The sequence below is a fragment of the Oratosquilla oratoria genome, chromosome 24, assembly GCF_046742065.1.
Source record: "Oratosquilla oratoria isolate Oo_2021 chromosome 24, ASM4674206v1, whole genome shotgun sequence".
Taxonomy (NCBI): Eukaryota; Metazoa; Arthropoda; class Malacostraca; order Stomatopoda; family Squillidae; genus Oratosquilla; species Oratosquilla oratoria.
In genome coordinates this window covers 8,536,871-8,558,796 of record NC_134800.1, presented here as the reverse complement: position 1 = coordinate 8,558,796, position 21,926 = coordinate 8,536,871, and the positions used below count along the sequence as shown (strand labels likewise).

Sequence of the window (21,926 nt, the reverse complement as noted above, 5' to 3'; positions counted from 1 at the left end):
CTCGAGATTATCTCGAACCTTCTAACCTCACTACAATGAATGAAAACAAACAAACACACACACACACACACACACACACACACACACACACACACACACACACACACACACACACACACACACACACACACACACACACACACACACACACACACACACACACACACACACACACAAGCAAGGAGCTGAGTGTAAGCATATTCGGAAGCTGATAAACTATCGAGTGGGGACTCGAACCTAGCTGATACGTAACAAATGGACGACTTAACCCATTGCACAATGGGTTAAGTTACTGTCCATTTATTACGTATCAGCTAGGTTCGAGTCCTCGCCCGATAGCTTATCAGCTTCCGAATATGTTTCCATCGAGATCCTTGTTAGTCTCGATCGTGTTTACAAGGAATTAAAATGTTTAATGTGGTTGATAAGATAAAAATCTATGTACTGGGGACCATTCAGTGTGTGTTGTAACACACACACACACACACACACACACACACACACACACACACACACACACGCACACGCACACGCACACGCACACACACACACACATATATATATATATATATATATATATATATTTATATATATATATATATATATATATATATATATATATATATACATATATGTATATATATACATGTAAACAGTCCTAACTCAAGCTGATACTACATAGACAATAGTCCAAATTCTCCTCCCAGAGAATTCTGCTATGGAGAGGCCCGAGGACCGTCGCCGGGTACTGTGGGGCTGCGGGTTTTCCACTTCACCCCCGGATTGCTCACCTTGATGGCAACTTTGGTGACGTCAGGCATCCCAGGGAGTCCCCTGGCTGTTCCCTCGAAGACTTCCCCGAAGGCGCCCCTGCCGAGGAACTTGGTCGAGGTGATACAGTGCCGTGACACCCGAGGGAGGTCCAGGTCGTCGCCTGGCGATAGAAAATGGAAATGTGTGAGCGGACCATCTCGGGGGGAGGGTCTACAACGACGGGCGGGGTGGAAAAATTCTGGTTAAAGAGGCGCGGTCCCGGTTGGTTACGTAGATTGTAGAATTTGTTGAATTGTGGTTTGCTGAAAGGTCGGTATTCGAATGAGCTGTGTTTGGAAATTAATTTTTGTTCCTAATTCTTACACCCCCACTTCCCCCTCCCCCGCCCCGACCGAAACACCAAAAATCCGTAAATGAGAGGTGGGGAGATTACCCTATGATGAAGGAAGAGGAGGGAGAAAGAGAAAAAGAGAGAGAGATAGAGAGACAGAAAGAGAGAGATAGGGGGGAGGGAGAGAGAGGGGAGAGAGAGAGAGAGAGAGAGAGAGAGAGAGAGAGAGAGAGAGAGAGAGAGAGAGAGAGAGAGAGAGAGAGAGAGAGAGAGAGAGAGAGAGAGAGAGAGAGAAAAGAAAGAGGGATAGAAAGAGAGAAAGAAAGAGAGAGAAAAAGAAAGAGGGATAGAAAGAAAGAGAGAAAGAGAGAGAGAGAGAGAGAGAGAGAGAGAGAAAGAGAGATACTATCACATACTCCCTCCACGTATCATCACCTACCAGGGAAGGTCTGCAGATTGTAGAGGACATTGGTCTCTGTGACGAAATTGCTGTTCCTCGGAAGCTCTCGCAATGTGGCCAGCTCGACCTCTCTGGACCGATGGGGGCTGCTGATGGCTGCTTTGACCTTGCAACGCCTCTTTTCCGTGCACCGCATCACTGGAAAGACGAAAAAAAGGTCTTTGATGGAAGGAAGCGATACTGTTTCTGACCCAGGGCAGTGGACAAGATGCAGGGATGACCCGTCATCCAGGAGGTGCCAAGATAAGAGGGAGGGAAGAGGGTGGAGGGGAGTGGAGTATTGTTGGGGAGGGAATGGGTGGGAGTGGTTTTTGAGCCTTTTTTTTTATTATTATTTTTTTTTTTGCTACCTCCCGTGTAAGGGGGAAAAAGCCTTTGGTATATGCATGAATGTATTAAAATATGGAAACCGCACTATGAAACGAAGATGTTTTGAATTTGGTTTTATATATGATTGATAATATCAATCAAAAACATTGGATTTTTTTTTTACAATAAATAAACCTCTAGCAATTCTGATAACGGAGTAAGAAGCAATTTTCGTAAGTTGTGTTTACCCCCAAATTTCATGTTCCTGTCTCCCCCGCAAGCTCGGGGTCAGATGTCTGTCAAATGTGTTATTTCTAAAGAAGCTCTACTGGGCGAAACGTTAAATACACTGGATCCCGATGTGTTAGCGTGGTATGTCGTACACCATACCATTATCATTGTACATTGTACTTGTGTGTTGCTTATTTGGGGAATTATATGTTTCCCCCTCTTTATAAAATTGTCATATGTTTTGTTGTTTTATTATTTATTGTAATTATATGTAATCATTGTGTATAATTGTAATTACATTGGATATCGCAAATGCGATGCACGTCTTTTCGCGCCAATTGGCAGCTTGGCGTCAGTTCGGAGCCAACTCTCTTTGTATTCACACGTATTAGTTGTCAGTGGTATCAGTGATTACAGTGTACTTCCCACTATTTGACTTTCATTTCTTGTAGCCACCCGGTACACCATACCTTGCCTTTGGCCTCTTTCCTACAGTGCTGTTGCAGTCGTTGCTCCCTTTTACTTAAAGGGAGACCTCGTCTTTTACTTAAAGGGATATCTCGATCTTTACCATCGCTTCTCAAGTTCTTCCTGAAGGTACCTCCTCCTCCCCCCATCCCCCCTGGCGCCACCCTCCCTCCCTCCCTGATCTCCTGTGGGCACCGCCATTCCTGACAGAGTTTCATAAAGTGGAGATCACTTCCTGTTTCATGTGTGAACTGTTAAGAACGACGCCAGGTTGAGGTCTGGGAGGGTGACAGCACCGCAAAACACAACAACATTGACAACAACAACAACATCATCATCAAAATAATAGTGATAAAGATAATTGATGACTGATATGGTTTAACGTCACAAGCTCCCCCTGTCGGAAGGCTAGGACGGTGCCCCTTACAGAGGACTTTGTAGCGTAGAATTTAATAAACCGTGCCTTGGTTCAACTTCGCCGGTGGCAGGACTCGAACCGCCATCCCCTTAACCTTCGCCGTAAGTAACGACGCATCTCCTGCAGAACTCTCGATTTCTCAGGCGCAAATTCGAGGATTTTTTTTCTTGAATGTACAACCACAAGCAAAGATTTGAACTACACAAAATCAAAGAAAAATATTAAATATACAGTCACGAGCAAATGTCTTCATCCATCCAGAGTTTTTCATGATGTAAAAATCAAAATTATTTTCTATTCAAGAAAATGACCTAACTACAAGCTAAACACGACATGGGAAATATGCCACGTACTTGTCAAAAAATAACGAAACTTTTATTCGTGACTGTACATCAGACTTTGAGTTTGGGCTGTTGTATCATGATAAAGTCAATGGGTGTCTAAAGCAATGGGAATTTGGTACACGGGAACACAGACTAAAAACACCACGACACTATCTACTACTTCGGGACGAAACAGGCCTCGCCCCTTTTTCTTTCCTGGCGAATCACGATCACTTCCGAACGGTTCCCATTGACTAGAGGAACGTTTGCGAAGGCTACAGGTCTCTCGTGATTGACTAGGAAAACAAACTAGGGGCGTATCTTCCGACGGGACATTCTGGGTCTCTCGTGATTGGCCAGGAAAGGAAACTGGGGGCGTGGCTTCCGACGGGACATTCTGGGTCTCTCGTGATTGGCCAGGAAAGTAAACTGGGGGCGTGGCTTCCGACGTCACGTTCTGGGTCTCTCGTGATTGGCCAGTGACACTTACCATAGATGAGGGCAGCCAATAGGGCGCCAAAGAAGATGATGGAGGTCGGGATGGTGGATGCCAGGATGGTTGTGAGGTCTGGACTCTGAGGAAGCATTGTGGGCATCAAGTGGATGATGTCAAGCTCACTCCAGGGCCCATACCCAATGGCATTCAGGGCTCGAACTCGGAACAGGTAGCTGTCCGAGGCTTCAAGGTCCATCAGGGGCCAGTAGTTGTCTGTAGGAGACAAGAACGATCTTAGGTGAGATTATTTATTTTATTTTATTATTATTATTTTCTAAAATAATTTACCGATCGTTTTATATACATATATTTTACTATTTCGTTGTACAACCATGTACAAAGTTACGTAGACACTATGATCAGGTAGATTAGTAAATAGATTTGAAATATACAACTATTTTGAATAAACTAATGAAAATAATCCATTTGCACCCTCCAGAAATATTATTCTGAATAACGCCACGCGATTTTATTGTTTAAAAGGTCCTCCCCATATCAAAGAGATAAATAAAAGGATATAAAAAAATCCCTCCGTGTTTGTTTTCCGAGCCAGCATGGCGTCATGTCCTTCTCAGACGTTCAACGACATGACGTCACTTCTAAGCCCCGCCCACCTGCGCGTGGACAGACTTCGAAGCTCATACTTCGGGTTAAATCTTTAGTTCGACACAGACATTCAACGACATGACGTCACTTCTAAGCCCCGCCCACCTGCGCGTGGACAGACTTCGAAGCTCATACTTCGGGTCAAATCTTTAGTTCGACACAGACATTCAACGACATGACGTCACTTGTAAGCCCCGCCCACCTGCACGTGGACAGACTTCGAAGCACATACTTCGGGTCAAATCTTTAGTTCGACACAGACATTCAACGACATGACGTCACTTGTAAGCCTCGCCCACCTGCGCGTGGACAGACTTCGAAGCTCATACTTCGGGTCAAATCATTAGTTCGACACAAAGTCCACAGACTACTTACTCGAGCCGTTGTAGACGGTGACGAAGGTGAGATTGTCCCTTGGCATATCCTCGTTGTAGGGCGCCGCCTGTAGGGTGTAGGCAACAATGGGCGTGCCGTGGGGATCCGCCCCATGCCACTGGACTTTCCAACCACGCCCACCGCCGCCTTGTTGAGCCACGATGTTACTCGGGGCGCTGGGCACGTCCCCTGCGGAGGTTAGAACCGTCAGTATATGTGTGTGTGTGTGTGCGTGTGTGTCTATGTGTATGTGTGTACGTGTGTGTCTATGTGTATGTGTGTACGTGTGTGTCTATGTGTATGTGTGTATGCATGTACGTGTGTCTATGTATGTACGTGTGTGTGTATGTATGTACGCGTATGTGTGTGTCTATGCGTATGTGTGTACGTGTGTGTCTATGTGTACGTGTGTGTCTATGTGTATGTGTGTGTCTATGTGTATGTGTGTACGTGTGTGTCTATGCGTATGTGTGTACGTGTGTGTCTATGTGTACGTGTGTGTCTATGTGTATGTGTGTATGCATGTACGTGTGTCTATGTATGTACGTGTGTGTGTATGTATGTACGCGTGTGTATGTAAGTACGCGTATGTGTGTGCATGTGCGTGTGTGTACGTATCTCAATTTTCATCAACAAAGAACAATCCACGCGATCCATACCCAGACCAACAACAGACCAGTTCCGAACTCGGGGCCCCTTACCGAGCGTAGAATAATTGAAGAGAGGTTCTTGAGGCCAAGTATACAAGTGGCGACTCTGCTGGTAGGTCACTTGAAGGCGGAACAAGTGCCTCGAGGCAGGACGGAGGTCAGAAAAGTTCTGGAAATATTCTTGTCCAGGAGTCGTGGGCGACAGCTTCGTCTTGTTCCAGAAGGTTTCTCCGTCGCTGATGCTCTGAATCTAGAAATAATGATGATAAAATAGAATAAGTAAATAGAATAGAATAAGAAAAGGCGATGCCATCATGTGTCCTTAAATCGTTCGGTGTCAGAAGATCTCGTTCTGGAAACTAAACTCGAACGATAAATTCGTTAAAAAAAAAAAAAAAAAAACTGGGCCAGAAATCAATAAAACTCTCAACCAGAGGATTACAAAAGAGGAACATGCCGACAGGAGACCTTTTGGTCCATAACTAGGTCGGATGAAAAAAAGATATATATATATACATATATATATATATATACATATATATATAATGAATAAAAATTATAATAATATAAATGATAATAAATAAATAAATAGGTAAATTTAAATAATAAACAAACAGGTAAGCAGTAAATAATAATAAATTGACATAACTATTAACAAATGATAAGCATCCAGGGGGCGGTACTCACTGCATGCAAAATGACCGACCCATCCGACGGCGCCGTCCAGGCCACGAGGAGCGAGTTGGCCGTGGCATTAGCGAGGACAAGGGGCGGCAGCGGGGCTCGGGTCCAGACTGTTACCTGGGGGCTGTCACTGTGCAGCTGTTGGTCCTCCGAAAAGAGGCGAACCCACACCTGTTCAATGACAAAAAAATAAACAAAATAAGTAAATAAATAAATAAAATAAACGAATAAAATACATATATAAGAAAATAAAATAAATATATAAAAAATAAATTGATAAGTAAATAAGTAAGAAAACAGATAAACAGATAAATAAATAAATATGCAAACAAATAAATACATATACAATCAAACAAATAAGTAAGGATATAAATCAATAACTGAATAAATAAACAAATGAACAAATAGATAAATGCATAAATAGATAGAAATAGGGATAGATGAAGAATAAATAAAAATATTGATAAATTAGTTAAGTTAATTCATCAGCCAAAGTCCCTCAAAAAAAAAAAAAAAAAGTAAAAAAAAAAAAAAAAAAAAAAACGAAATAGTTCAATAATTTCATTAGCCCAAGCTTTCTCTCCAGTAAAAGAAAAAAAAGAGAGAGAGAGTACTGACCGTATACTTGGTGGCCGGTCGCAGCTTGGTGATGACCTTCTTGATGATCCTCTGGTCCCCCGTGTTGGACCGCATGGACCCCGGGATGGACCCGTCCGTCTTGAAGTGGACCTGGTACATGAGCCCTCGAGTGTGACTCTCAAACTCGAGGAGGATCTCCTCAGGGGAGAGCGGGAGCGCCGTGATCCTTCGGACACTGTCGGGGGCCTTGGCCTTCGTCTTAACCTTGGCCTCGGGTCCCAGGGGAACCATTACCCCCAGGCGCCGGTTGTAGACCGTCTCAGCGGCGACGCGGAAGACGTAGTGCGTGTATGGGGTCAGGTTTTCCACCGTGATCATGTCTTTGGTCGTCGTCTGAAGAAGAAGAAAAAAATAATGAAAAAAGAGAAAAAAAATAGAGAATCGTTCGACTCTTCTGCATTGGACCAACGGACCTGGAAACCTAAGCAACTACGTCCTCTAACCTCCCGGTCCAATCTACACCATCTAACCTCACACTCCAAACCTAGGAGTACCATCACTACTCACCAGGTTCTTGCAGTTCTTGACATCGTCTGCACAGGAGAGACCCTGGCCGTGGTGCAGGGGGCCGTAGTAGATCGTGTACTGCACAGGAGGAGTCATGTAGGACTGACAAATGGTCATCTCCGACTTGGGCGGATGGATCTTGAAGGCGATGGCCGTCGCGTGGCTCCCGACCACATCTGGCTTGGCATCGTAGTCTGGCACCACGAGGCACTTCGGGTCTGGAAGGTCAACACGCCGGGTCAAGGTGTTGTTGAGTGAGCAAGAGGGGCCTGCGGTTACTACAGTACAACTAGGCACACACACACACACACACACACACACACACACACACACACACACACACACACACACACACACACACACACACACACACACACACACACACACACACACGCGGTTGGTAGAGTTCCCGGCTGCCATTACGAAGGTCCGGGTTCGAATCCCGCCCAAGGATGATATAATCTCAGTATCGCTGCGCTGCGAGCCGTTACTCCAACTCTCGTTGGCGAGGAGTTGGGTGTGTGTGTGTGTGTGTGTGTGTGTGTGTGTGTGTGTGTGTGTGTGTGTGTGTGTGTGTGCGCGCGCGTGTAAGGCTACATTACCCACAGATCAGTCATATGTGAGATCTGAGCTCTCTTCTGGGAGGGAAATAGCTGTCGATCACGAGTACAACACGTGATCCAAGACCATGGTGAATCACACACACACACACACACACACACACACACACACACACACACACAAACAGACACATACACACGGCTGGACGGTATAGTGGTACCAATCTCGACCGCTAATTCAACCCGTCAACATCCCTACACAAAACCCAGAGGACCCACACAGGAGAGAGAACCTTGCTTAATACCTGGGAGAGGTTGCGAGGCCACATCGAGGGGGACGAAGGAGGCCAGATCGATGTTCCTCTGTACCCTGAGGTGTTTCTCCCCGGTGCCCTTGGGGAGGCCACCCTTGGGGAGCCACGCTAGGGTGGCTGTGTCCGGCGAGTAGCAGTAGAGGTGCGTGGAGTCGGTCGCCAGTTCGCGGCAAGGTCCTGAAGAAGGAGTACCCGTGAGATCGTACAGTGGGAGGGTAACGAACACAAGCGGTTATGAAGTTGTTAAATGTGTTAAGGGCCATTTACACGGTCTAACAGTTTGACAAACCCGGTTTGTCAGACAAGTGTTTGAAGTGATGTTTGACAGTGTGAATGGGGTATTTGGTCGTCAAACACGTTTGTCGAACGTGTTTTACAACCAAATACCCTATTCACACGGTCAAACATCACTTCAAACACTTGTTTGACAAACCGGGTTTGTCAAACTGTTAGACCGTGTAAATGGCCCTTTAGATTCAAAGTGAGGAATCGCGTATGTTAAGTCCACAATGAGGAATCACATATGTTAAGTCCACAATGAGAAATCATATATGTTAAGTTGAGAATGGGGATCACATATGTTAAGTCCAAAATAAGGAATCACATGTGTTCAGTTCAAAATGAGGAATCGTATATGTTAAGTCAAAATTGGGACTTGCATATGTTAAGTTCAATATAAGGACTCACATAAAGGCGTACAGAGACAGAAGGGCATCCACTCCACTTTTACTGGTATAGTGTTAAACAATCGCCTTCCACGATCCGTGCCCAACTCGAAAGAAGTAAAAGCGGCAAGGATGCTCCTTTGTTTCTGGACTTAAATAATATTTATGTTAAGTTCAAAGTGAGGACTAACACATCCCAGTGGTCCTACAGAGGCTATCATGCTTATCCACTTCGTAGGGCGGGAACCGGTTATAAGAAAAGTGACAAGAGTAACAGGGACCTGAGAAATGGGCTTGTGACCGGTATTCAAGTACCGGGGGGTACTTACCGAGTCCGTACTTTGCCGGGTCGAAGATCGGATGGCAGTTACAAGCGACCATGTCCGTCCGGTAGACCGGATGAGACAGCGAAGACTTCCCGGTAGATCCTGCATCTCCCGAAGAACGTCTGGCCGAAGTCGCCAAGAACACTCGATGTTCAGGTTGGGACTTCGAGAACGAGAACGAAGAGGAGGAGGACGAGGAGGACGAGGAGGAGGGCGTGTGGGTAGATGGAGGGTGGTGTTGGCCAGAGGAGGGGAACGGGGAAGGGGAGGAGAAGAGGGAGGCTGAGAGGGAGGAGGAGACTGGGGAGGAGGAGGAAGAGGAGGAAGAGGAGGAGGAGAGGGGAAGGTAGTCGAGGGCGATTCCTCCTGTAAGGCCCTGAATTCCTCGACAACTGCTGCACGAAGACGACCTGTGAAGGATCAAGTTCTTCACCATTCTAGAAGGTATCTAGGCACTAGATTGCCTAATTATACTCCTGGATCAATTTGCTAGAAAGTATCTAGGCTGTTGTCTGTCTCTAATTACACAACTGCTTCACCATCCTAAAGAGTGTACTTGTCTGTCTCTGAACACTTTCTAGTATCTTTGAGTTAATCTGGCTACTTGTCCAATATTCTAGATGGTATCTAGGCACTAGACTACCTAATTATACTTCTGGATCAAACTGCTAGAAAATATCTAGGTTCTAGTCTCTCTCTAAAAACTTTCTAGTATCTATGAAGTAGTCTGGCTAATTGTTCAACATTCTAGAAAGTATCTAGGCTCCAGTCTGTTTCTAAACACTTTCTAGTATCTATGAGCTAGTCTGGCTACTTGTTCAACATTCTAGAAAGTATCTAGGGTCCAGTCTGTTTCTACCCACACTACTAGTTCACATTTCTACCCCTTTAACCTTTCTTTTTATCTTGGGTCCTTGTGGATAAAGGGACATCCCTGCCTTCCGCCCACTGGTCGGGCCAGAAACAATGCAGCAAGGCACAGCACCTCCACGGTAGGGCTATATCTTGCTGCATTGCTTCATCCACAAAGAAAAGAAAATAGATAAATAAAATAATACTCGAAGGACGAGGCCCAACTTCCGCACCTTTTCCTCTGCGTGAAGAATTCGTAGACGTCGTTGTCTCTTAGGGAAGCCACTGTAAGCTGGACGCTGCGCTTGCCCTCGGCCATTAGATACACGAGGCTGAAAGAAAACAAAAACTTTTTTTTTTCGAAAATTGGTTCAGTATTAACTATATATCTACCTATCTATCTATCTATATGTATGTATATATATATATATATATATATATATATATATATATATATATATATATATATATATATATATATATATATATATGTGTGTGTGTGTGTGTATGTGTGTGTGTGTGTCGCGTGTGTGTGCACTAGCATGTAGACATGATCTTAATCCACCAAAGCAGATAGCGTCGTGACCTACCCACTCAGAGGTTCCACGGTCGTCTTGATCAGCGTCCGGTCTAAGTGAAGGTTCCTGAGATCCTTAAGTTCGTGGAAATTAAGATCGAGGCTTCTGAGGTTAATCTTCCTCGAGTCGGCCGAGTCCGTTTCTGCCCAGATGACCGACTCGCTCAGCCAGTCGACTCCGAGGTCGACACCTGATCCTTGAAGGCGCTGAAGCTGAAGAAAGAGAACGAGGGGACTTCGTGAGGACGATATGGGTCTCGCTGTAGTACTTAGAAATGGAAGCGCACTGCGAGTGATAACAGTCTCTCCGTATGATCAAAATGTCGGTTTATGTCTATTTCGTCTGTTCTCGTTTTTATCTACTCTGAAATTTCCCATCTCTTCTAATCTCATTTATGATTTGTCTTTGTTTTATTTCACTGATAAATATACGAAAAAGTGTTATCTTTTAATTATATATCATATACTATTAAGAAATATATAAAGTAATAGACGGAATAGGAAAAATAATGAAGTCTGAGTCGACATGACGTCATCTGTCAGACATTATGTGATAGGACAGAGCGATATGACGTCACTTGACAGGCCACGCCCCTTCCTTTACCCTTAGACAGCTATTGTTTACTTGGAGTTAGGGACATGATCGTACTATGCACCTCTCTCTCTCACACACACGCACACAAATACAATTATATAAACACTATCGACAACGTACTCTTTGGGTGAAATTAGATTTGAGATCGGTGACATGAATATCGGAATCCCCGTCCATCCAAACAGCAGTGCTGTTGCTCAAAAGCGCCGAGACTTTCGCCTCTCCGGCCGTGTCGTCATATAGACTGGAGACGACATTGGCGTCTGCATCGTAGGTCCCCAGGAGATGCTTGGAGGTCTGGGAGATCAGGAGGCGTGGTAGTGGGCGGTGGAGGGAGGTGGAGACCAAGATCTCCTTGCTGTAAGGTCCACCTCCAATTGCCGTGAAGGCTCGGACCTTTTAGAGGAGAGGAAGAAGTCAATAAATAAACAACATACTGCAGATTCACAGTCCCTAAACAAAACACATAAACAAATAAATTGACCAAAAAATGAAATACAAGAGTTAGAATAAAAATAGAATAAAATAAAAACAAAATCAAATTAAATAGAATTAAAATAGAATAAAAATGAAATGAAATGAAACAGAATTAATTTAAAATGAAACAAAAATAAAATAGAGTAACATATACGTAAAAAACGAAGAAATAAATACATAAATTATAATAATAGATAATTAGACAAGAATGTGAAAATAACAGATCCTCAATTAAGTTTCAACGTACAAAGTAAGCTCATGCGCAAGTCGACGCAAGGTTGGGTCAAAGTAACTGAGTTCGATGACGTCAGGGTCACCTTCCTGTGTGACCTGATTTGCATGTGACCTAGCCTACGTGTCACGGGGTTCTAATGACCCTGCGCAATAAGGGTCATTCTCTAATTCACTCACGGACTGACCCTTTTTCACTCCATTCCTCCTTTTCATGAATTCTTAACACTCACGTGTCTCCTTAATTTTTCTTCCAAATCCCACCCCGCTAAAAAGTGTAAAATTTTAATAATGATAAAAGTATTAATGAAGAGAAACCTTTTACTTTATTACAAAGATGACAATCATCTTCTGGCATTTCGTCTATGGACATTTTGTCTTGTGGCATTTTGTCTGTTGACATTCTGTCGATTGGCATTTTGTCTTGTGGTATTTCGTCTGTAGACATTCTGTCGAGTGGCATTTTGGATTGTGGCATTTCGTCTGTGGACATTGTCTCGTGGCATTTTGTCTGTGGATATTCTGTCATGTGGCATTTTGTCGGTGGTCATTCTCTCTCGTGGAATTTTGTTTCATGGTGTGTTGTCTGTAGACATTTTGTCTTGTGGCATTTTTTTTTTCTTGTGGAATTTTGTCTCTTGGTATTTTGCCTGTGGACATTTGTCTCGTTACGTTATGTCGCGGATTCATCCCTGGGACTCACCTTGAACCTGAAGGTGTGACCGGTTCCTGGAGAGGGAACCGAATACTCGAGGACGGATCCGTTGACGGAGACGTTCTCGCACGACGAGTCGAGGCCCGAGATGCAAAAGATGACCTCGTACTTGACGATGACCCCGTTCGTCCTCCTCGGGGGAGACCAGCGAAGGACAACCTCGTCGTTGCCCTGCGAGAAGAAGAGTGTCAACTCGATGACGAGAAATGGGTCATGTCGACCTCAAGGGGGATGTGTTGAGTTCGGGAAAAATTTCGAGGACGAGAAATGGGTCATGTCGACCTCAAGGGGGATGTGTTGAGTTCGGGAAAAATTTCGAGGACGAGAAATGGGTCATGTCGACCTCAAGGGGGATGTGTTGAGTTCGGGAAAAATAAACAAACTTCGGTTCACACTCAGTCCTCACCATCCCCACTCCCGCGCTGTGGGAAGTGAAAAACCTCTGGTGGACCAAAACCCGGTCAGTTGCGTCAATCCGCTGTTTATTTTCAGGCTAATTTTTAAACATTTCGTCTTGCTTAATGCCAGACGATTTCATTCAGCTTAAAGAACGCCATTTTGAAAAATAAGGAAAAAATAAAAATCAAACAATGACAACCAGATATTTAGTTATCTCCAGTAAAATCCTGTGTGCTAATCATACAGACTGAGGACACTGTAGAACTTTCATAATTATTTGTGGGTTCAGACCACACAGAGGGACCCACAATGCAGACGATTTTATAAAAAAAAATCTACGGATTTAGACCACGCAGACGATTCTATACACTTTCAAGAACCTTTTCGGTTCAGACAAGAAGGAGAACTCACCTCGGTCAAGTCCACGAAGGTTCTGAGCTGTGTCGGTTCTTCAGGGTAAGACTGAGGCGACGTGACGTTGGTCACAACCCGACTTCCGATCCCCCAGTTGGTGTAGCCTCGCAAGGACACTCGAAGAGTGGTGTGAGGCGCGAGGCTAGCCTCGAAAGGGACACTAGTCGTGTTGGTCTGGTAAGAGTACTTCTTCGTCCCGTCGTCGACGACTACGTCGTAAATGATTTCGCCGAAGTCAGTGGGTTCGGTAGCGTTCCAATCGATGGTGAAATTGTCCCAAACGCCAATCGTCCTCACAGTGGATACATTCACTGCCTTCGGAATCACGTAAGGGTTCTCTATGTTATCTGTCAAAGAAATACAAAGCTTAATTTACTAACCAAATCATAATATACAACACACATTATACTGTGATTCGGTTTAACGTCCCGAACTTCCCCTATCAGGAGGCTAGGACGGTGCCCCTTACAGAGGACTTTGTAGCCTTGAATCTAATGAACCATGCCCTTGGTCCAACTCGCCGGTGGCAGGGTTCGAACCACCGTCACTTCGACCTTCGCCGCAAGTAGCGACGCTCTAGCCCGTTCGGAAAGATAATGTGCTCCAGTATATAAGGTACATCGCTTCTTGAAGATAGAAACCTTTTATAAGTTACAGTATAAATGTGCCTTCCTATTACTGCTACGCGCCTTCAGTAAGAAATCTAAACTAAAATATGAAGAACAAGTTTTATAATGTACACTGCTAATATATGCATATATAATATTCACAAATATTCACAATTTGACATCTGGAGATTCGAACAAAAAATGTAACCAAAGTCGTTTCTACGCAAAAGAACTCCAAAAAGATTGACGGAAATCGATATAGTGTGAAGCGGTCTACGCAAAAGAACTCCAAAAAGATTGACGGAAATCGACCCCTTTTGATGCGGTCTACGCAAAAAAAAAAAAAAAAAAAAAAAAATTGACGTAAATCAGCCCAATGTGATGCAGTCTAGGCAAATAAACACACAAGTGTTGACGGAAACGGACCCAGTGTGAAGGTGCCTTTGGAGGGGAGTACGCGCAAAGGACACTACTCACTCACCAGGGTAGAGCTGCAGGGAGGAGTGGACGACCACGAAGCGGGTGATGTTGAAGGGCGCTGGCGACAGAGAGGCGGAGTTGTTCAAGTTCGTATCTGAGAAGATGACGTTGCCTTCGTCCCCCAGCCAGAGGAGGCGGTCACTCAGGTACACCAGAGGCCCTGGGGGAAAAAAGGAAAATCCAAAAATCCAAAAAGTAAAAAAAAAAGTAAAAAAAAAAAAAAAAAAGTATTACTTGCAATGTCAGCCTGGGACTAACCTCGTTAAAGTGCTAACTGCCCGAGGTTAACTAACCTGGTTTGACGTCATGCTGCAAGGGCGACCCGGGGGAGGTGATGACCTTGTCTCCGGATGCTGTGGCGCGAAAAAGCTGGCACCCGGACGCGTCCCGGACGATCCACCAGACGAAAGAGTTCTCCACGTCCAAAGTGAGGCCGTAGACTGGAGAAAGGAATATACAAATGCAAACATGAATCAATAAGAAGGATGATGATGATGATGATGATGATGATGATGATGATGATGATGATGATGATGATGATGATGATGATGATGATGATGATGATGATGATGATGATGATGATTCAGTTAAACGTCTCCACTTCCCTCTCCACCTCATTGCTCCCTTGACGTCTCCTCCTGCTCCTCCTCCTCCTCCTCGTCCTCCTCCTCCTCCTTACTGCTCTCTTGACATCCACATCCTCCTCACCTTGTTTCCCGCTGAAGAGCCCCTCCTGATGGATGGTCTGTAAGTTCTTCCCAGAGAGCGACGCCCGGTAGAGAGCTTGGGTGGTCGTCCAGTAGATGGCACCACGTGTACTGTCGACGCGAACTTCCCCAGCGCTGGTCACAGGACCCAGGAGTCCGTGGGTCCCGTCCTGCAGGTGGGACCAGCCGATCTGGCCAAAGGAGCAGGAGTCAGTGGACACAGGCTTTCGTGGTTCTTCAGAGGCACTCAATTTTTTTTTTTTTTTTTTTTACTTAGAGATACTCAAATTCTTTTTTTTTCTTTTTTACTTAGACACATTTTTTTTTTAGCTCCGAGATACTCAAATTCTTTTTTACTCAGATACTCAGTTATTTTCTTCAGAGACACTCACTTCTTTTTTCTGAGATAGTCAAATTACTTTTTGCTCTGAGACACTCAAATTCTTTTTTCCCTCAGAGACATTGAAATTGATATTTCCTCAGAAACACTCAGATTTTTTTTTCCTCAGAAACATTGAAACTCTTTCTTTCTGGGGGACTGAAACTCTTTTTCTCTCTGAGACACTCAAATTCCTTTTTTCCTCGGAGAAACTCAAATCATTTTTTCCATAGGGACACTCAAATTATTTTCAAAAGACTGAAATAGTAATGAATTGGTTTGTTACAGGAGTGTGACCATTTAGGAATTACCTTCCAGTACATAAAATTTTGGATCAAGTTTCTGAAAGGCCCTGGAAGGAATGTGAAAATGCTGGAAAGCATGGAAAAGGCTAAGAAGGTATGGGAAGGCCCTGGAAGGTCTAGAAAGGGTTAAAGTAGAGGAAAGGACCTTCTAGGAATGAGAAGGACCTTGAAGGTCCAGAAAGGGTTAAAGGAGAGTGAAGGACCTTCGAGGAATGAGAAGGCCCTAGAAGGTCCATAAAGGGTTAAAGGAGAGGGAAGGACCTTGAAGATCTAGAAAGGGTTAAAGTAGAGGAAAGGACCTTCTAGGAATGAGAAGGACCTTGAAGGTCCAGAAAGGGTTAAAGGAGAGTGAAGGACCTTCGAGGAATGAGAAGGCCCTAGAAGGTCCATAAAGGGTTAAAGGAGAGGGAAGGACCTTGAAGGTCCTGGAAGGGCTGGGGGAACTCACCATTTGCTTGTAAGGGTTGGCCCAGAAGACCCTTGCCGTGAACCAGTCGACGGCGACGCTCATGGCACCGTGGGTCCCCGAGAGTGCTTCCAGTTCGAGAGTCTTCATGTCGAGAACGTGGATGCTCTGGTTGCTCACGGCCATGACCAGAGAACTACGAAAAAACGTCAAGTCCACGATCTGCCCGTTCTTCAGCTGGGTCTGCAGAAGGAAGGCGAGGTGAGAGAGAAAACGGGGGGAAAGGGTGTTACACTGAGTTACGGTAAGTTGCATTGTGTTACACGTTTGCGAGAAGTTAAAAGAAGTTATGGTGGTTTATCAAGTGAGAATTCCAGGGTGGGGAGGTGAACTGGGATTTATTAATTTATTTTATTTTATCTATTTATTTATTTATTTTTCTTTAGACTTCAAGGGTGGGAGGGTGAACTGGGATTTTTTTTAGTGAGACTTCCAGAGTGGGAAGGTAAACTGGGATTTTTTTTTTTTTTCTGAGTGAGACTTCCAGGGTAGGGGAGGTGAACTGGGGATTTTTTCCTTCTTTGTCTCATCAGAGGAACCTTTTTGAGATCGTTTACCTTTATGGTCTCCTGCGACAGGAGCTTAGTGGCGTTGTTCCCCACGACGTCGGAGACCATAACTCCCCCGAGGGTCGCCCACACGAGTTGGGGCGTCTTTTCCCCCGTGGCCAAAGTCCTCCCGTGAAAAGGCTCCGACCAGGGGCCTTTGCCCCCTGGGGAATAAGCTCGGACCTGTAGTGAATAAGATAAGGATGAGGAGCCTACGCCAGGAGGCGCTGAGTAGCTACGGCCGAAGCCGTCACATGGATGGGGATGACAGGTGGTAATGGACGTGGAACTGCCTAGTGTAGGCCTTATGGTCTCTTGCAGTGTCCTTCATTCTTGTGTTCTTATTTTCCCTATGATACGCTTTGAGAAACTGTTAGGGCAGGTAACTACCAGTCACTGTTGGGAATTGGTGAGGAGTGCAGGATTCGAACCCACAACGAAACGATATTGAGACCTGGAGCGTACGATGATAATTGGAAGTTGATAAAGATAATTGAAATGATCTATTTTCTTATTTTCTTTCGAATATACAATAGGATTGCATTTTCTACGTGCTGTCTATTTAACCAGAATAGGAACGTTCCTGTACATAATAATAAGAAGAAAAAAGAAGAAAGAGATTGAATAATGAAAATGAAAATCTGCGATAATTTTTCTTCTTCTTTCAACTATACAACCAGATTCCGTTTTCTATGTGTCGTTTATTTCATAAAAATGGACAAATTCCTCTTCTTATTCTAATTTCGTTTATTTGTGGCTGACTCGACATCTCTCTCTCTCTCTTTCTGTCTCTCCTCTCTTTCTATTCTTTCCTCCATTCCACTCCTCTCTATTTCTTTTATTTCCACCCCTTCTCCCTATCTCTCTTTCTCTCTTTGTCTACTCCCTCTGTCTCTCCTCTCTTTTTCCTCTCTTTCTAATCTTTGCTCCATTCCCCTACGCCCCTCTCTCTCTCTTTGTCTACGTCTTCTGTCTCTCCTCTCTTTTTCTTCTCTTTCTATTCTTTCTTCCATTCCCCTACCTCTCTCTCTCTCTCTTTGTCTACACCTTCTGTCTCACCTCTTTTTCTCTCCTTCTATTCTTTCCTCCATTCCCCTACCTCTCTCTCTCTCTCTTTGTCTACTTCTGTCTCTCTTTTTCCTTTATATTCTTTCCTCCATTCCCCCCCCCTCTCTCTCTCTCTCTCTCTCTCCCTCTCTCTCTCTCTCCACTCACCTTTATGGAATAATAAGTGTTGGGACGAAGGTTCAAGGCCTGGTAGCGGGACTGGGTGATGTTCTCCTTGTAGATCACCCTAACGCCATCCTCGAGGTGGACCTCGTAACTCCATTTCTGCCACGCACCGACACCTGCACGGGAGCAGAGGTTGAGGAGGAACTTGATGACTTTTTTTTTTTTTTTTTTTGTCACTAATGAACATAAATTTTCTGTCGTTTGTCAGAATATTAACTACAAAACATGTCACTATTTTGTGGAAATGAACCCTTTTCAACCCAATGCCTAGACAAAATAGTCAAGATATCCGCAAATAATATACCTACATCCCTCATATACAGTATATATATTATATATATATATATATATATATATATATATATATATATATATATATATATATATATATATATATATATATATATACACATATATAGTGGACGGGCGGACTAGTAACCCCTGAAGTCTATATGCGAAAACCCATATAAATGGCGGTTCAAGTCCCGTTAACGCATTTAACAAATGACGCCAGTAAACCCATCCCACGACCTCACATCCCCGAGGCCCTGCAGAGGCTCTCATGCCTAACCCGTCCGCCCGCGAACATACCGATGAGCGCCGGCGGTACGGGTGGATCCCAGCTGATGACGGCCGAGGTGCGCGTGAAGATGGCCTGCACCCTCTGCGACGGGTTCAGAGGCACCGGGATAGGCTGCGTCGACTTGTGGACGGCCAAGAGGGAGCCCAGGCTTCCTCCGGCGTCAAATCCGTAGCTACAGAGGTGGAAAAAATATATAATATAATTAAAATACATACATACATAAATATATAACAGAATTAAAATACAAACATACATACATATATAATAGAATTAAAATACATAAAAACATACATACATATATAATAGAATTAAAATATATACATACATATATCAAGGGCTTTCCCTCCCCCTTTACAAGGGAGGTAGTCAAAAAATAAAGGGATAAATTCCACTCCCATCCATTCCATCCTCACTAACAAACTAATACAAAATAACGGTAGAATTTCTCTCTCTCTCTCTCTCTCTCTCTCTCTCTCTCTCTCTCTCTCTCTCTCGGACAAACAGACAAAGTGAAATTCATACACTGACATTATCATAAACAAAGATCTAGTAGTCAGTCACTCAATATTCTTTTTTTCCGAGAAGAGCGGTGGATTGAAAGATCTGGAAGCTAATGGCACGAATTGATTGACAACAATGAAGAGCAACAGAAAATTGAAAATTGGTACATCTAACTTTGAGTGTAGACGACAAAAAGTATTTATGATAACAATATCAATAATCCTGACAAAACTAATAAAAATAAGTACACAAAAACCACTCGAAACTACAACGCCAAAAATCGACTGAACACGACAACTTTAATTAAGCAAAATAATATTACTCGCGCTGGTTGATATCAACACGACCCACAGCATGGGATCAGCCTCCCACTCGAGTGGGTCTTCGGCAGGAGCTCACCTGTTGTGGTAGAAGGTGCCATCGTTGAGTTCTTCGGTGAAGACTTCGGAGCCGTCCGTCCAGAAGAACCGGTTGTTGAGATGCGCCACGGACTGCAGCTGTGCGAAGTAAGCCCGCTGTGTATTGGCGCGCAGGTCTGTCGTCGAGGTACTGTGGAGGATGGAGAACAGGACTTTAGGTTAGGTTAGGTTAGGTTAGGTTAGGTTAGGTTAGGTTAGGTTGGGTTAGGGTTGGGTTAGGTTTGGTTGGGTTAGGTTTGGTTGGGTTTGGTTTGTGTTAGGTTGAATTGGGTTGGGACAGGCAGAGTTAGGTTAAGCTTGGGTTAGGTTTGGTTGGGTTTGGTTTATGTTAGGTTGAGTTAGGGTGAGTCAGGTTGGGACAGGCTGGGTTAGGTTAAGTTTGGGTTAGGCTGGGTCGGGTTGGGTCGGGTTAGGTTGGGTTGGGCTGGGTTGGGTTAGGTTAGGTTTGGTTTGTGTTAGGTTGTGTTAGGTTGAGTTAGGTTGGGACAGGCTGGATTAGGTTAGGTTGGATTAGATTAGGCTTAGGTCCGGTTTAGGTTAGGTTTAGGTAAAGTTTAAGTTATATTTAGATTAGGTTATGTTAGGTTTAGTTTAGGTTAAGTTAGGGCAGGTTGGGTTTGGTTAATCAATTTGAGTAAACAAAAGAGGTAAGTACTTCTTCAGTGATCTTGGCATGACGAACCACAAATTAGACACTAGACCAACTCGAGCCTACAACGCTACCAACTGAACCACGGGGATATGTACAAAAGAGACCATTTGTTCCCCCGACATCAGCTTATCGTGGTGTAAGTATTGTAGTCTACTCCATCAAGTCCGTATTTTATTCAGGAGGGTCGAATTAGTGTGTGCGTGTGCGTGCGTGCGCGCGCGCGCGTGTGTGTGTGTGTGTGTGTGTGTGTGTGTGTGTGTGTGTGTGTGTGTGTGTGTGTGTGTGTGTGTGTGTGTGTGTGTGTGTGACTTTGGTGGTCTTGACCTGAGGAACCACCTGAAGTAGGAATTAACGATCTCGTTCACTGACCCGTCGAGGGTGACCGCCAGCATCGTGTTGTTCTTGCGATTGGCCACGAGGACCCGGAAGTTCGGAGGATCTAAGGTGAGTCCCCCGAGGTCCGGAGACTTGAGGACCTGTCGAGGGAGATGAATTTCTCCTTCGTGGTCGAGGCCGAGGTCCAGGCGGTAGAGCCCTCCGTCGAGGTCCTCCGAGATCCACCAGAGATACCTGGAGGAGGAGGAAGAAGAAACGTTATGAAAGTGTGGAGATTCTTTGCGATTTTTTCGAAGAAGTTCGGGACTCGAAGATCTTTGTGTTCTTTTGTCTGGACCATGAGGTTCCTCCGGCTGATATCAAACACTACTACAGTGACTCACTGTTTCCTATCCTCCTTAAGATCATTTCACCGTCTTCGTATCCCCTGGGAACAGCTGCAGATCCTTAGGGGATCCCCAGGGGTAGGGAGTGAGGGAGTGAGGGAGTGATGAAGAAGGGGGAGGGGTAGAGAATGGAGAGAGTTTGGTAGGAAAAGCACCCTCCTCTGAGTGACTCACCCATTAAAAGGATCCGCTTGCAACTGCTTGGGCTCGTAGTGAAGCTCACTAACGACCATTTTCGAGGCCGCTGGTCGCTTTTCCAGGTCACATCTCCAGACCTGCCAGAGCTGCGAGCCGGGAGACTTGAGCCGGACCACGAAGTAGAGCCGCACGAAGAGCCAGTCCATGGAGAGGCTCAGAGGGGAGCCGTGGAGGTTGTTGGGAGAGAGTAAGGTCCAGTTTTGACCGTTGTTGAGCCGCAGCATCCGGAGGTAGCCTTCCGTGTCTCCGAAGAAGACGACCCCGACGCCCTGGTGGATGGCCAGGCCTTCGAGGGATAAACAAAAACAGTGTTGCCACGTCATCAACAAAGTAAAATGGAAATAAAAACAGTGTTGCCACGTCGTCAACAAAGTAAAATGGAAACAAAAACAGTGATGCCACGTCATCAAGAAAGTAAAATGGAAATAATAACAGAGTTGCCACGTCATCAACAAAGTAAAATGGAAATAAAAACAGTGTTGCCACGTCGTCAACAAAGTAAAATGGAAACAAAAACAGTGATGCCACGTCATCAAGAAAGTAAAATGGAAATAATAACAGTTGCCACGTCATCAACAAAGTAAAGGGGGAACAAAAACAGTGTTGTCACGTCCTCAACAAATAGAACACGGTAGTTCTATGTTCCCATCTAAGACGGAGGGGAAAATTTGTCACATTTTCGGCAAAAAAAAAAAAAAAAAAAAAAAAAAAAAAAAAAAAAAAAAAAAA

General features: G+C 44.5%; 1 protein-coding gene across 1 annotated transcript in view; it reads right to left on the bottom strand.

Annotated features, from left to right (window-relative positions):
• sev (receptor protein-tyrosine kinase sevenless) overlaps positions 1-21,926 on the bottom strand; it is a gene marked incomplete at its 5' end in the record, with an annotated part of 43,098 nt that overhangs the window by 10,856 nt on the left and 10,316 nt on the right. The window contains 25 exon segments of the mRNA XM_076207586.1: positions 792-934; positions 1,545-1,703; positions 3,805-4,023; positions 4,792-4,980; positions 5,493-5,691; positions 6,129-6,296; positions 6,744-7,097; positions 7,272-7,489; positions 8,137-8,322; positions 9,140-9,546; positions 10,222-10,320; positions 10,579-10,778; positions 11,281-11,556; positions 12,572-12,754; positions 13,394-13,743; positions 14,486-14,644; positions 14,778-14,924; positions 15,193-15,382; positions 16,324-16,524; positions 16,899-17,072; positions 18,105-18,238; positions 18,714-18,877; positions 19,606-19,755; positions 20,647-20,847; positions 21,174-21,483. Of these exon segments, the coding sequence (XP_076063701.1) occupies positions 792-934; positions 1,545-1,703; positions 3,805-4,023; positions 4,792-4,980; positions 5,493-5,691; positions 6,129-6,296; positions 6,744-7,097; positions 7,272-7,489; positions 8,137-8,322; positions 9,140-9,546; positions 10,222-10,320; positions 10,579-10,778; positions 11,281-11,556; positions 12,572-12,754; positions 13,394-13,743; positions 14,486-14,644; positions 14,778-14,924; positions 15,193-15,382; positions 16,324-16,524; positions 16,899-17,072; positions 18,105-18,238; positions 18,714-18,877; positions 19,606-19,755; positions 20,647-20,847; positions 21,174-21,483 (5,180 nt within the window).